This window comes from Condylura cristata, unplaced genomic scaffold (genome assembly GCF_000260355.1).
Source record: "Condylura cristata isolate star-nosed mole 26May11 unplaced genomic scaffold, ConCri1.0 scaffold00032, whole genome shotgun sequence".
Classification (NCBI taxonomy): domain Eukaryota; kingdom Metazoa; phylum Chordata; class Mammalia; order Eulipotyphla; family Talpidae; genus Condylura; species Condylura cristata.
In genome coordinates, this window is record NW_004567133.1 from 10,463,576 (window position 1) to 10,478,862 (window position 15,287).

The 15,287-nt window shown below is 49.3% G+C and overlaps 1 protein-coding gene across 1 annotated transcript in view; it reads left to right on the forward strand.

The window, feature by feature from the left end:
* The first annotated feature begins 6 nt into the window (after positions 1 to 6).
* The window catches only part of GPR139 (G protein-coupled receptor 139), a 36,779-nt gene continuing 21,498 nt past the window's right edge, over positions 7 to 15,287 (forward strand). The window contains exon 1 of the mRNA XM_004692091.2: positions 7 to 139. Within this exon, the coding sequence (XP_004692148.1) occupies positions 16 to 139 (124 nt within the window). The 5' untranslated portion in view covers positions 7 to 15. The remainder of the gene's footprint in view (positions 140 to 15,287) is intronic.

Genomic DNA, 15,287 nt, shown 5'->3' on the forward strand with positions numbered 1-15,287 from the left:
GCGAGGGGCGCGCTCATGGAGCACACGCACGCCCACCTCGTAGCCAACACCTCGCTGTCCTGGTCCCCCGGCTCGGCCTGCGGCTTGGGCTTCGTGCCCGTGGTCTACTACAGCCTCTTGCTGTGCCTCGGTTTACCAGGTGAGGGGCGTGGGGCGAGGGAGGGAAGCCAGGAGCCCCGAGCGCGGCGCGACCCTGCCCGGAACCCCCAGGCGTATCCGCCTTCCCGGTGTGGTCCCTGGTGCCCCCCCGCTGAAAAGTTTAAACCTTGAGGACAACTGCGGACATTTCCCCACTGGGGGGAAAGGAAGTTGCGGTGGCCTGGCGGGGCCAGCCCGTGTGCGCGTGTGTGTGTGCGCGCGTGTGCGCGTGTGGCTTCGCCAGTGTGCGCGGCCGGCGAGGGGCCGGCGGGGGTGCGCCTCCACCCCCGGGGTGTTGGTGGGTGCCGTGTGGCCGTCTAAAAGGATCGGTGTCGGCGAAAGGGTCCGATCCGGGCTTGCGTGTGACTTCACTGCATGTTCTGATGGCTGGTGGCGGCTTCACTTTGCCGGTGCCCCACCCCCACCCCAGTCTGGGGGCACTTCTGTCCGGCTGGGTGTCCCCTCGTAATCAGAGATGAAGTGGGAGACTCTGATGCTGGGCACCGTCTCGCTGGGATGGGGTGAGGTGGGGGTCCCGGTGAAGAGGTCTGGGAAGCAACAAGGAATGAGTCCTTCTGCCCTCCCAGAGGAAGGGTCTTGGGCACCTGTCAGGAGAGTGGGGCGACTCTCTCAGGGAGAGTGCAGAGGCACACGGAGCAGCTGCAGAGAAGGCCACTTCAGGGGGTCCAGTCTCCTTGGCGGACTCTCGCCCAGCTTTGCCTCTTTCCACCCACCCTGCAGATGTCTGGCTGGTCCCACCTCCTCTCCAAAGTGTGACCCAGACTTGTGCTGAATTCCTGAAGAGAGCTGGGCTGCTGGGGGTGGGGAGGAGGGGGTGCAGCAGGGGAAGGGGCTGCCCTGGGGCTCCAGATCCAGATGGACCCTTCTTCCAGAGAGTCACTGAGACGTCTCTGGCAGAAAGCTTCCTGAAGACCACTTCAGGCAGATGGGAGATAGAGAACGAGAACGAGGGAGCAGACGGAGCAGAAGGGAGAACAATGTGCAGCCGGGAATCTTAGCACCCCCTGCCCCATCCACTTCAGCATCCCAGAATCTGGCGACTTGGGCACCCGGCTTCTGAGACCCCTGCCGAGATGTCCTTTTTCAAACATTCCACCTGGTGGCCAAGACCCTGATGAGGTCCAGGTCATATAAATTAACGCCCCCCTCCCAGATTTATCAGGCAGAGAAAGCAAAGTTTCCTAAGGTTCAGCAACACCCCCCACCCCACCCCCCAAGAGGCCAGGCTTTGGTTATTAACCAGTCCCTCTGGCTGCCCAGGGAGGGGCATTCAGCCTCTGATTCACCCGCTGGGATGGCAGCACCTATCCTATAATCACCTCCAACTGGCATTGATTTTCATCCACTTCCCTCCTCCCCCCTCCAAACCCCTGAACCTCTCCCAGAACTCTCTTGGGGGGAGCGTTTTTTGAGGTTGGTTATTGGTGACACTTGCTGACCCAGAGAAGCCACAGGCCAGCATGTATCTGTGCCCCTCCCCACTACTCCATGGCCCCCACTGTCCCTCAAGGGACAGAGACATAAAGACTGGGGGAGGCTGACCCTCCCGGGGTCCAAAGGAGGGCACCTGAGGATGGGGACAACAAGGGAAAGCTCAGACCTTGCAACACCTCCAGGTTCTCACCTTCACAGTCCAATTCCTATGGCAACGAGGCCATCCTGAGTCACAGTATTGGCACCAGCTGTATGCCTGGCATTGTGCAAAGCACAGGCTTTGCTCAAGGCTGAGCCTAGGGCTTGGGCACTTAGAAGAGTGAAGGACTGGGATTAGAACTTGGAAGGTATCGATGTGTTTATACACTCAACAGGATTTCCACGCACCTACTGTGTGCCAAGTGCTGAGGCAATGCCAGGTGCAGTCGCTGTATTCAGGGATCTCATACAAGCCTATGATTTGAGTGGCAGCAGTGGCTAGAGAAGGACCAAGGATTCTAGTGAAGCATGATTGGGCAGACCAGGCTGGTGTGAAGGTCAAGGGCTTTTGTTAGCGCTTGCAAGGTGATTCAAAGGTGAAAGACGTGAGCCATCCCCTGAACATCCTAAAAGCAAGCAAGGCAGTCCTGGTGACTAAAGAGAGGCAGAGCTGGGTGTTAATTTCTGGCTCCTTGGTGTCTCTGTGCCTCAGTTTCCCCAGCTGTATAATAGGCATTATGAAACTATCTACTCCCTGCAGTTGTAAGAAACAGCAGTGTGGATGGAGGTGACGTGCAAGGATAACGCGCAGCCCAGTGCCTGCTCCCCCCCCCACACACACACACTGTCTGCTTCTCACCAGCTGGTTGGGTTGTGCAAGGAGGGGGCTGCCGGTGACCCAGAGGAGGGGCTGGGAGACTCGTGGAGAAAGCGCTTGACTCTGCTGCTGAGCTCTCCCGGAGCTCACTCCAGTCTCTCCCCCAGCCCTAGCCCCCAGCAATTAGCAAACCCTCATTACACAGCTATGCTGGGTGTGGAGGAACAGACCGCAGGGCTCAGGATGATTGTTGAAAACTGAGATTTTAATTGAATCACTTTTCCTGGCAGTGGACTCACCCCTTTTCCAAATTCTCACCTCAGTGGTCAGAGGCTGGGTGGGAAATGAGGACGGACAGGGAGTGGTGTTCTTGTTAACTGGGGGTAGGGAGAAGTTTCTTAACACCTTGTCTTAAGGAAAAGCTTAAGAAAGGCCATGTGGTCCAACCCTGCCTCTAGGAATCGCCCCAGCCTAGTTGAAGCAATCTGCAGTAGGACCCAGAGTTTCACATGTGAAGCACAGGCATCGCTCTGCCACTGAAGCGTCCTTAACATCTCTGTATCACAATCGAGCCCATCTGTAAAAATGGAGTAACGATAGTACCTACTACCCACAGGGGTAGTAGATTTTATATAATATAATCTACAGAGACGTGGCTTAGCACAGTACTTGGGCTAGGAAAACACTCCATACTCAGTGCCTACTCCCCATCCAGTCTTCTTTCTGTGTCAATTCCCCATGATTCCCTGTGACCAGTACATGTTCCTGAAACCCTTTTATGGATTCAGAAAGGTGGAGCATCTTGTCTGCAGTGACACAGCCTATACTCTGGTTTCTCTTATGATCACATAAATCTTCCACCTTTTATAGCCACACAGCCTAACCAGCATGCAAACCCCTGCTCTTTCCACTGCACACGCTGGCTTCGTTACCGCCAAAAGTTCTCTTAACTAGCTGTGTGCTCGGTGGAGAAAATTGGTGTCCTGGCTGTTCCTAATACCCCATCTCTTTCCTCCTCCTTTTAAGCATGTACGATATTTCTACACTTTCAAAACTTGGTTCTAACTTTGCAGCAGAGTTGGGGACAGTGCTTGGGGCCAGTTGGGACAAGACGGTGCAAAGCAGAAGGTAGTGTGGGAGGAAGAGCTAAGCCTTGAGGCTTGGGGAAGAAAACAGGATGGAGGAAGGGTGAGCCTGCCTGGTAAGAAAGGAGCAGTGCAAAATTAAACTGAGATTCCAAAGATATTTTTTAAAATTCCCTTCTAAAAGGCATCATGGATGTTAAGGAAGAAGATAGCCTGGAACTGTTTGCCATGCAGCACACCACACAACTGCCGAGCGAGCATAATCCTTGCCTCTGAGGGCTGATGCAAGATGAAAATGAGGAATCTGGAGCCTGGCAGGTAGTAGGGTTGGTGTCCAAGCTTTAATCTATAAGCCATGACCACAGGCAGTGACTTCAATGTCTCTGGGCCTCAGTTTTCCCCATTTGAAAAGTGAGGATGATGGTGATAATGCTATACATCTTTCATAAGGCTCCACTGAGAGTAAATGAGTGAAGCACTTAGTACAGTACCTCACACACAGTCAGCACTCTGTGAGTCGTTTTTGTCATCTGAAAATTAGCCAAATTAAGGAACATTCCTAACTCATTTTATGACATCAGATCTTAGCTTAATGTCAGGCAGGAAAATGACAGGCTTATTTTCCTCATCAACATAGATGCAAATCCCTCAAAGCATTAGCAAATCTAATCCAACAATGTATAAGAAAGATAATACAACAAGACTAGCTTGGGTTTACCCCAGGAATGCAAGGCTGGTTCAATATTTGAAAGTCATTCAGTATGACTTTTTCCGTATTTCTACGTTCCCTTGAAAATCTAAAAGAACTGACAATATTAGATCCATAGCCCCCAGAGGGTAGCAATTGTCAAGAGCTGAAGAACTGACTACTTTTCCATTATAATTGTGTGTGCATGAAATAGGAAATGACATTTGTATTATTCAAAAACCTAAAAGTGTTAGAAGACAGGCATAGCAAAAGCTCCCTCCTATCCCTCTTCCCTGTTCAGCGATTCCCTACCCCCTCATCACCATCACCACACAGGTAACCATTTCATTAACGTCTCATTTTCTTATTTATCCATTCAGGGTTCTTAGTGTATATGCACAAGCACATAAGAGGATTTCAATGCTCCCTTTGTTACCCTGTCCCAAATGAATGCCTTATACATCCTAGAGTGCATCTTGCTCTTTAACTTAATATTTTCATCATCTGTAACAGTGCATAGGAAGCATTTTCATTCTTTTATAAGGCTGTATACTATTCCATTGCATACAGTCACGCACTACTTAACATGTCAGTCAACAATGGACCACATATGACAGTGGTTCTGATAGGCTATACCATATGGCCTAGCTGTGTAGTAGACTATTCCATCCAGGTTTGAGTAATTATAGTCTATGACATTTGCATCATAGCAACATGATCTAGTGATGCATGTCTCAAAACATATCCCCATTGTTACGCCATGCATGACTGTACTTGTTCTAAACTTTATTTAACAATCATCCCTTTTAAAAGTTGAGTTGGACCAACTGAAACAGTCCCTACATGGTGCACCTAATTTTTCTCTGTAGCCTGTGAGACCCCTCTTTATGCACATTTGACCTAAGACTTCCTTCTCACAGGGGAACGAGGAGTGCTGGATTCCAGAGGTAGCTCTAGCAATAACCCCCTGTGTGGCCTTGGACAAGTCATTCTTGACAGGTCTGTCCAAAGACTTAGAGAGCCAGGCTCAGCTGGAGACATAGTCCATGGACAGGACACAGCACAGATGACGAAGCAACTGACCTGAGGCTGGTGTCTAGAATTATCCTTGTCCTGGAGTTTCCCTAATGATTCTGTATCAGCTTTGCTTGGTGAGACTGCAAGGAAAATGCACTGGACTAAAAGAACAGAGAGTCGACTCCTGTGTCTCTCCTCTGTTGGCTGTATGATAGGGTACCTCCCAGAGCTCCAGTTTTCTCATATGCAAAACCATGGACATTCAAGTTCAGCAGTTGAGCAAATGGCCTCCTATGTCAGACTGCCTGGGCTTGCATCTTGGTTCCTCTAGTCACTAGCCTGTGACCTTGGGCAAGTATCTCACCCTCTCTGAGCCTTAGTCCTTCTCCATGAGATGAATTCATTATACTACCTATTTCATAGAGTTGTTTTGAGGATTCAATAAAGTTGTAAAATGCTCAGCACCATTCCTAGTACATATAGAGTAAGAGTTCAATAAATATTATTAACCTTCTGTGCCCTGCATTGTTGTGGCAATTTAAAATAGAAATGAAATGTGCAAAGTCTTTTCATGGTCCTTGGCATGTTGTGGGGGCTCAGGAAGTTGTAGCTCACAGTGCTTTAACTGTCTAACACGTCCGCATGTTCAAACCTTGTAAATCCTGGGGAGCCCTAATCGCTTTCAAACATAAGATCTTTTCCTACGTGCACAGTTCCTCCCATTGTACCCACCAGAAATGAAACTTCATGCCCTGGCAAATGAGGAAAGAATGAACCAATGAATTAAGCAATCAATTTCATCATAAGTGTAGGGAATTTGTACCCCCAAGAGAGTTGCCTCTGATTCAGCGAAAGCTGCAGGAATGACATCAGTCCAGACAGGAAAAGGTCTTTAGCTAAACCTGGTAGAGACTGACACGCACCAAAGGCCAGACTGCCCTGCCTGCTGCAGCCAGGGGCATGGACAGAAGAGACGCAGGGGGTGGACGCAGGCTCTCTGCCGCTGAACCTCCACGTGGACGTGAAAGACCTGGGCGATGCTGATAGGGGAGACTCCGTGAAAAGCAGGGGGTGGGAAAGAGCAGGTGTCTTGAATTCAAATGCCTGCAAGAACAGCCAGATAGTATAAACGAACAAGGTGGCCCCATTTTAAGAAAGGCTTCACCTCTCCGAGGAGGTGTGCTTCCCTGCTGTTTTTCTGGAAACATCCTCGTTTGGTTTCTCCTCGTTTTCCTTCAGCGATAGAAACTAAAGCCCTGCAGTTTCCTCTAAATAAATGCTAGTACTTACATCGCCCTCACTATGTGCTAGGAATTCTCCAAAGTACTTGACATGTGTTCATTTACAAATTCTCACCGTGACCGTTTGGGGCACATCTAATTATGACACCCATTTTTCAGATGAGAACACGGAGAGGCTTCGCCACTCTTGTGACTAACAAGTGACAGCTAATGTTCAGCACTTCTGTCCAAGCTTCTTGTGAGAAAGCGGCAGCGCAGATGCAGTGACAGCTGACAATTGCCACTCAGGCTGGGTCGAGAGGTGGGGGTGACAGACAATAGAGAGGAATGGCACCTGGGAGAGTTACAAAGTCCCCCCACCAACCGTCCAGTCTTGCCAACTGGTCCCAGAAAATCTTGAAATCCAGATTTTGATATGAAATATCCCAATGTTTCAGCGTTGGCAACTATATCCAAAATTTTAAAAACACTCTGTAAGCCAGCTCTGTGTGAGCCAAAGCAAACATGTCTGCAGCTTGATGTGGACCCATGAAGTTGCCAACTCACCAACTCCAGAGCCGATAAAACTTCAGACAGCACCGGGGGGCCATCGAGGGGAGGGGGCGCGATAAAAATAAGAAGCTAGAAGGAGGCATGAGGAGCTAGAGATGGAGACCCAAAGAAACTGTGGCTGACTCAAAAAAGCATGCCAACTCAGGAAATCAGGGAGTTGGCATAAACTGGAGGAAAAAGCTCCAAGAAATAGCATCGATCACATGTTAATAATATCTTGCAACATAGAAGTCTACCCACTTGGGGAGTGGAAGAGCCCTTAGAACTGCACAGCAGGTGGATGGGGTTGTGGGGTCAGCACCCCCGCAACCTGGATTCACACGCCCGTCTCCTGGAGGGCCACTCTACAAAATGAGGAGTCTAACCTCTCACCCAAAGCCACAGAACTACGCGTGACAGTCAGAGACGGCGCCTACTTTCTCCACACTTAGTTTGCTTTGCACAAAATCACACACTGGTGGGCTCTTAAGAGGAAGCGGAGGGACAGGGTAGGGCAAAGGGGAAGAGTCTGGGGGCTGAGGGCACAGTTACCCTCCAGGTCGGGGGAGGGGATAATGCTGCTGTGTGATATAGGATTATTTTGGATGGGAACAGGCCATGGCATTCAGTTCCTTTTCACTTTGCTTACTGCATCTGATTCCATCCAAGGAACAGTCTCAGCTTGGTGCTAGCGTGCCCTTAGCAGCTTTCCACATGCTAAATCCCTTTGTAGCAGACACAGAGCAGGCCTTGGGCTTGACACCTTGGCTGGCAGCTTGCTGCAACTAAGAATTTAATGTCACTCTTGTCCCTGTGCTTGTTTTTAAGGCTACTTTCTGTCTATAATGGAGGCGAGGCTATTGCTATTCTCCAGGCTGGCATCTACCCGGGCTGTCCAGCCCAGGGACCGCTCATCACATACGGCTGTTCAGTACTTGACATTGGACTCGTGCCACTGTGGAATTCAGTTTCTCATTTCATTTCATTGCTGTTAATTTGCAATTAATTGCAAATCACAAATTGCAAATCTGACACTTGATTCAATTATTAAAAAATAGCTATACACTCACTAGGAGCGTGAGCATGTGCATTGACTCCTTTAACTGTCCGTTGCACAACATCTAAATAGAGATCAAGGATTTCCAGTGAAACTCAAGCATTTGTAGAGAGAGAGAGGTGCTGGGCGCGTAAAATATACAGCCGATTTAGAACACTTAGTGTGAAAAAGAAACTTAAATATCTCATCAGTGACTTGCATTGATAGCATTTTGGAGGTACCTGGCTAAATAAAATATATTGTTAAAATTAATTCATCTGTTCCTTTTTTTTTTTTTAATGTGGCGGCTAGAAATTTGAGATGGCATATGTGCTTCTCATTGCCTTTATGCTGGGTGGAATAATTATGTGAAGCATAACTAAAAGAGGGAAGGCAAATCACTTTAAAGCAAAGTGTTGAGTAAATAGTAGAAGAGGACTCAAGAATCGGCCACCATCATGAAGTTGGTGGCCCCATCACTGAAATCTGGAGAACGCTGTTCTAATGTGCTCTTGATGAAAAAACTGAAGCCCAGAGAGGGCAAAGAAGTTCCTCAGGGCTACACAGCCAGTTAGGGGTCACCTTGACCCTAAACCTTATGGTTTCCACATCCAGTGTGGCTTGGTCATCACAGCAGGGATAATCCTGCTGTCTCACCTCCACCAAGAGGCTTTAGGGAAAGAGGGGTGGGGTGTGGCGAAGATTGACCCCTTTGCATACCACTGGGGTTCAAAGGGAGGGAACTTCTCTGAAGGGGGGGGATCCAGGATGTTGGTTTTTCTCTAAAGGAGCAGCAGAATGTCCATGACTTCTCTTGAGTAAAGCCCATGGCCAGCAGAACTGCATTGAAAGGAAGTGAGGGCTTTAACTTTAGCTTAGGGCTACGTAGATGAATAATGCTTATTTTTGTTTTGTCCCATTGCAAAAAGGATGAGATAAGAGATCAGAGAGCACATTTGAGCAATTATATGTGCATCCATTGTTTCATTTCTCTGTCCCCTCATCGGCCCACCTATCCACCCTCTCACCTGCTCACCCATCCATCCACCCACCCTTGTGCCGAGCATTGCTAACTACCAGGCACTGTGCTAGACACATGGCAAGATCAGCTTCTTGCCCATGTGCTTATGTGCATACACACACACACACACACACACACACACACACCATGACTAGAAACTTACATAGATGTGCCAGTCACCTATGAAAAGGTGATGAAGGAAAGGTACATGAAGGAAAGGTGATGGGAGGGCTTACCAGGGGGAGATTTGGCCAGGTGGAGAAGACAAGGAAAGACCCTTTGTATGGAACAGCTGGAACGGAGGACTAAGGAAGCAGGTTGTGCAACGGTTTTGAGACAGTAGGGACCCACACAGGTGTACTGGGACAAAAGAAGCCGCAGGTCTAGAGTGCCTGGGGCAGGGGGGTGAGGGAGAAGGTAGTGTGAGACGCTGCGAGTGGAAGAAAGCTGGGAGCCACCTCATGAAAACCACACAGGACGACCCTAAGGCTGGGACAATACATTCTGCAGCGTAAGGACAGATGTGTCCAGCGGCAACTTCTTTTCTTGCCCCTGTGTTTTTCAGGATACTTGACAGTCAGTAGAGCTGGGAATTGCTTTTCCCCCCACAGACATTTCTTGTTTTCAGCTAAGTGCAAAACAAACAACCAGCCACATCACTTCAACCAGGGGACCCTGTGCAGACAGGCACACGATCACACACACATATTCGAACAGACACACACATGCAGACAGACACACAAACACACAGGTAGACAGACACAGACACACAGATTCAAAGAGAGACAAATACAGACGGACACACAAACAGGTAGACAAATCAGAGACACAGACACACACGCACATTCACAGAGACACACAGACTCAGGTGGATAAACACAAAGACAGATGCACACACATAAGCACACACACATACACACTACAGAGAGACACACAAACTCACAGGTAGACAGAGACACAGACACATGCGCACACACACACATGCACAGCCAAAGCTGTTCTGGCTGCAGCCCTTTGCTTTTAGCATTCCGGCCTCACCACCTCTGTTCAGCTCCACAGAGCTGCCAACAAGAACCATCATCTGGCTCTTGAAAGAGAAGCAGCAGCTTCCCTGGAAGGAGGCCGAATGGAGCAGCAGCTGGAGAGACCTGGAGAGGAGTGGGGTGGGCATTCCTTAAAGAAGGCACCAGCATCATAACCACCCCCCACCAGGACCTGCCTGCTGGAAGTGGCCGGCTTGGGAATAGGCATTCCCGGTGCCGCCCATTCTGCAGAGTTTCATGCACTCCTGGGCTAATTCCCCTTCTTCAGGCCTCAGTTTCCTCGTCTGGGTAGGGGGGATGATAATATCAACTATAGTTACTTAGCACCTATAGAGGGAGCCTGTTTCATAGGTCAAGTCCTGGAAAGTTCTGGTAGCAGGGGGAGGGGCGGCAGGGAAGCAAAGCCCAATACAAGGAGGCCCTGCCAGGCTCCCTTCTCCCAGGAAGGCAATAAGCAAAAAATGCAGGAATGACAGTGTTTTCAATATTGATCACTGCTGTGGGGACCACAAAACACAGTTCATGGGCAGATGGCTGCTTTTCTGAGGCTCAGGATGGGCTCTCCAAAGTGGCCCTGAGAAGGAACAGCCCTGGAGGTGCAGGGAGGAGAAAGGCCTTCCAAGCAGATGAAACACAGCAAAGGTGGGAGTGAAAAGTGCCAAGGCAGACCAGAGAGACCCAAACCAATGCTGGGGTCCATGGTCCACAGTGAGGAATTCTGGTTTTCCTAAGTGCCGCAAGACCTAGGGAATTTCTAAGCAGGTTTCATAATAGAATTTGAGTTCTTCGAAGGTTCCTCTGGCTGCTGTGGAAAGAATAGGTGGAAGGTGGTGAGAGGGGAGCAGCAAGAAGATTGAGAGGTGCAGCTGGAAGGACCCCTGTTGGGACCCTGTGCAATATTGGGGAGTACCTGACCCAGCCCCTCACAGGTCAAGGGTCATGCTCAGTACCTCTCACCCCCTTGCCTATCCACCCTCCATCATCACTACGGTCTCCAAAAAAAGCAGTCAGCCAAGCAAAATGAGTGAGCCCACAGTCCACCCTAGGGAAGCACCCCGTCACGGCAGAGAGCAAGGTCTGGAACCGGCAGTGGGCAGGTCATGCTGATGGCCCAGCTGGCAGCTGCACGAACCCTGAGCAGAGAGCAAGCATGTGCCTGGACAGGAAGGCAAGGGGCGCCTCGGCCTGCCATTGGACAGCAGAACCGAGGTCTGGCCAGCATCGTGGAAGACCATGTCCACATCCGGGTCACATGACCAGCTTGGAGAAGAGAGCCGTGCCCCCCAAGGTTGAGGTGGGGACTCCAAGGACATCTCAAAAATTGGCAGGGATAGTTCACGGAAGTGTGAAGAGGAAGGCTGCTTCTGGAACTTCTCAGAACAGGTCTGGCCGGGGAGGAGGATGACCCCAGAAATGAGAGGACTCTTTTTTTCTCAACTGCCATCCACTCTAAACGCTTCCCTGAAAACGCTGGTCAGATCCTCTGGCTATTACTCTTCTCAGCCACCCTCACACAACCTCCAAAGGAGACCTAGATTGGGCAAGGCCAGCCCACAGCCAATTTCGCTGGAAATGGAAACCTTGCAAAATGTGAGAGAAGCCTGTTTAAGGTTCTCTTTAAAAGCAGCACCTTCCCTATTAATACTCAGCGGCAAATTCATAAAAACCCTGCCACCCAACGCCTCCAATCAGGCTACATCTCTGCCTCTGGACGATTTGAGCTGCCCAGTGAGCCACAGTCTCCACCCTTCCCATTGTGGCCCCCCACCCCCATGATTGTGCTTATTCCTGGCTGCCTCTCTCACTTGGGCTTCCTGCATTGTCTGCCCTTGCAGGATTTTGATTTCACCTCCTTGAACTTGACTCCACACAAGCGCACACACGCACACACTCCTTCCACTTACACCATCCACCTTGAATGTCTCCCTGCAGAGAGAGGTGGGTAAACCTAGACTTCAGCTCCAACTGAACTTTCCATGTATAGTTGACACCTCTGAGCCTGTTTCCTACTCTGTAAAATGAGGAAAGTAGCGCCCCGATGTCACGGGGAGTACATGAGACAGGCAGAGCACGGAGAGAATAGGCATCGGGCAGGTGCTTAACATACAGACTTTCTTTCCTCAAGATTGACAGCGATTATCTCTCAGACCCCCAGGTGGGCCCTTTGGGCTGCACTGTAGAAACAAGGGTCTACTTTATGAGACCCTAGTTTGTGCCAGGGCTTATGGGAGATAGCGACGAGGGGGCAAGACGACGGCGAACATGAAATGATGCATCCCTTTAAGGAATTCACACTCTGGTTAGGCAGAAAGGCAAGTTGATGATCACGATACTGTGTGACAAGTTCTATAACAGGGTGAGGGGAGGCACTTACATTTCTCTAGGGATTCAAACGTAGCTTAGCCCAGGAGAAAAGATGCTGAGTCAGGCTATGAGTCCTCTACAGGAGAGGGCTCCAGTCTCTCTGCTGGGCTTTGGCATGTGTAGGGGGCGTGGTAGGTGCTGGATGGATGGGTGGGTGGATGGATGCATACATGCATGTGTGGACAATGAACTGCCGTCTTAATCCTAGAAATGTAATTGTCACACTATTTTTGAAGACTGAAGACACCATCTTTATCACCACCATCATCACCATCAGCTCCTCCTCCATCATCATCGCCATCATGGCCATCACCACTACCATCTATTGAGCATTTACTCTGAGTCAAGCCCCAGACTTGTCAAGACCTAGTCAAGCCACAGCAGTGCCTGCATGTGGCACAACTGTCACCCTCCCACATTTAGCAGATGGGGAAACTGAGGCTCTGGGAGGAAAGTGACCTGCCCAAGGTCATTCAGCTGGAGCAGCGGAGCTGAGATCTAGAGCATTGCTTTTCCACTGTGCTCTACGATGTGTCTGCTGCAGACATTGGTATTCAGGACATCACCAAAGACAAATGCTGCGTCTCCAGACCTCTATCTAGGTTCATCCTTCCAGCCTGGTCTTTGCAGACATTTTGAGGGACTGTGTCTTTCTTTCTGATTAAGGACTCTTCCTGCGTCCCCATTGCCCTCTCCCCAAGCAGATGGTTTAATTACTTGAAATTATTTTTGAACAAGGACAGACAGGTGAATTCCCTCTCTACTCCACACCTAACCTACAAAATGGAAATTGAGTTGCTTTTTTTTCTTATGGAGTTTTGTGAGGAAACAACTCCTGAAAAATCCATCATCTTCCAAATCCTTCCAAGGTTTCCTTTATCAGCCATAAGTGGGCTCAGTCTCGGTCAAGCGCTCAGAATTCCAAAGCCAGTTCATGTGGTGAATGTTTATGGCCCACCTCTTCCAGGCCAGGCTCTATTCTTAATGCTTGAAAAGAGTCATCAATAGCAGCCATTAATGTTACTGTAGTGCTGACCAATATGCAGAGTGAATTCATTACCATGAATTCAAAGTCCTTTCTCATCCATCATGAAACTGAAGCTCTGAGAAGTTAAATCACTTTCCAAGTTCCCACCAGTAGACAGGACTGAGAACGGAAGCTACAGCCTCATCCAGGGTTCATCATTTCACAAAATATACAAAACTATAGACAGTGCAAGGGATCCCCAGGTGGATTTCCCCCTGATTCCTGCCAGTACTTTCCATTATTTATTCATTTGTGACATGTGTGCTGGCTGCATAGGGCTGGCAGGACAGAATTTTCGATCTACCACACCTTGGAACTCACCTTCTTCTGACCTCAAGTCTTTCTTCCTAATACATGTGCTCAGAGCACCTTCTGCCTTAGTGGGGAACATGCGAGATGAATGGACTTTGCCTGTGCTTTTGACATGCACTCACCAGTAGGCAAAACAAGCGAATTAAAAGTTATTACACTGTGCTGTATAAAACTGACAAAATGTGGCCACTTTTTACCTTGTAAAATGTCTGTTTTATACAGTTCCACCTACACTCCATGGAGCATTAATTTACTATTCTGAAGAAAAAGCTCAGGGAGAGTTTGATCACTGGTCCTGGGCCAGTGACCAAATGCTATCTCCAAGTCTCCTCCACCACACGTTCCCCAGGTGGTGGGCTCCATGGCTGACGCTCAGACAGCCTGCTTGAACAAAACTAATGGTCATTGACATAATTAGAACACTAACCTACTGTTCACTACCACCGGGAACTGTCACAAGCACTTTACATGAATTAACTAATTTAATCCTCCACTCACCAAGCAGGTGCTATTGCAGGTTTCCCCCGCAATCCAAAAGTAGAACATTTCTATCTGGCATGCTTTGGTAGGTAATATTTTTGGATCAGGGAACACTATTGCCATTCATTTGTATGAAAAAAAAAAGCATTCCAAGACCCCCAAAATAGCCTACTAAATTATACACAAATAGGAACATCCTACTCTCATATACTGGGGGGGAGGACTATGTTACCCCAAACTACAGATAGGAAAAGTGAGGCAGAGGGCAAGCCATTAAGTGACTCAAGGTCATGTAGTCAGCACTATGGCAAAGCCAGGCTCTGGCATTAGAGCACAAGCTTTGGAAACAGGCAACACACGCAGACTCAGAAATGCTCTCAGTTTGTACAGCTCTTGGGATGTTTTCATTAAAGCCGTGACCCTCTGTAATAGAGACAGGGTGGAGACACCCCACCTTGGGAGACAGACTTGCAAAGGCTGCCCATGTCAGAGACAGAGGGCTGTTCCACAAATCCACAAACAAGAGGGCTGTTATCTGATCCCCTCAGATACACTGGGTTCTGCCTTCATTTTCACACTGGTAAGAGCCAGAGTCTGACAGAACAGCTTCGTGGGATACTCTGGGCACAAGCAGAGTTGCCTGGGGACCCAGGAGACAAAGTGCAGCCTAGGCTTAGAAAAGAGTCCATTCTGGGCCCTCGCTGGTGGTACAACGGGTTAAAGCGCAGCACTCTGAAGCTACCTAGCCACTGCCGCAGGTTTGATCCCCGGCCAGGGAGTGACCCACATGGCATAGCAGACCTCTCCTGACCTGCCCGCTGCTCCCCTCAGCAGTGTACTTCAGCCAATCTTCCTGTTCTGCTCCCCGCTCTGTCTCTGGTGAATCCTTTCACACACACACACACGCACACGCACACGCACACACACACACATCTCTGGCCTGTACCCCAGGTCTATATATATGAATAAATAAATCTTAAAAAGAAAGAAAGAAAGAAAGGAGTCCACTCTCCCCACCTTTGACCCTGCAGCTCTCGACCTCCGACAGACGAC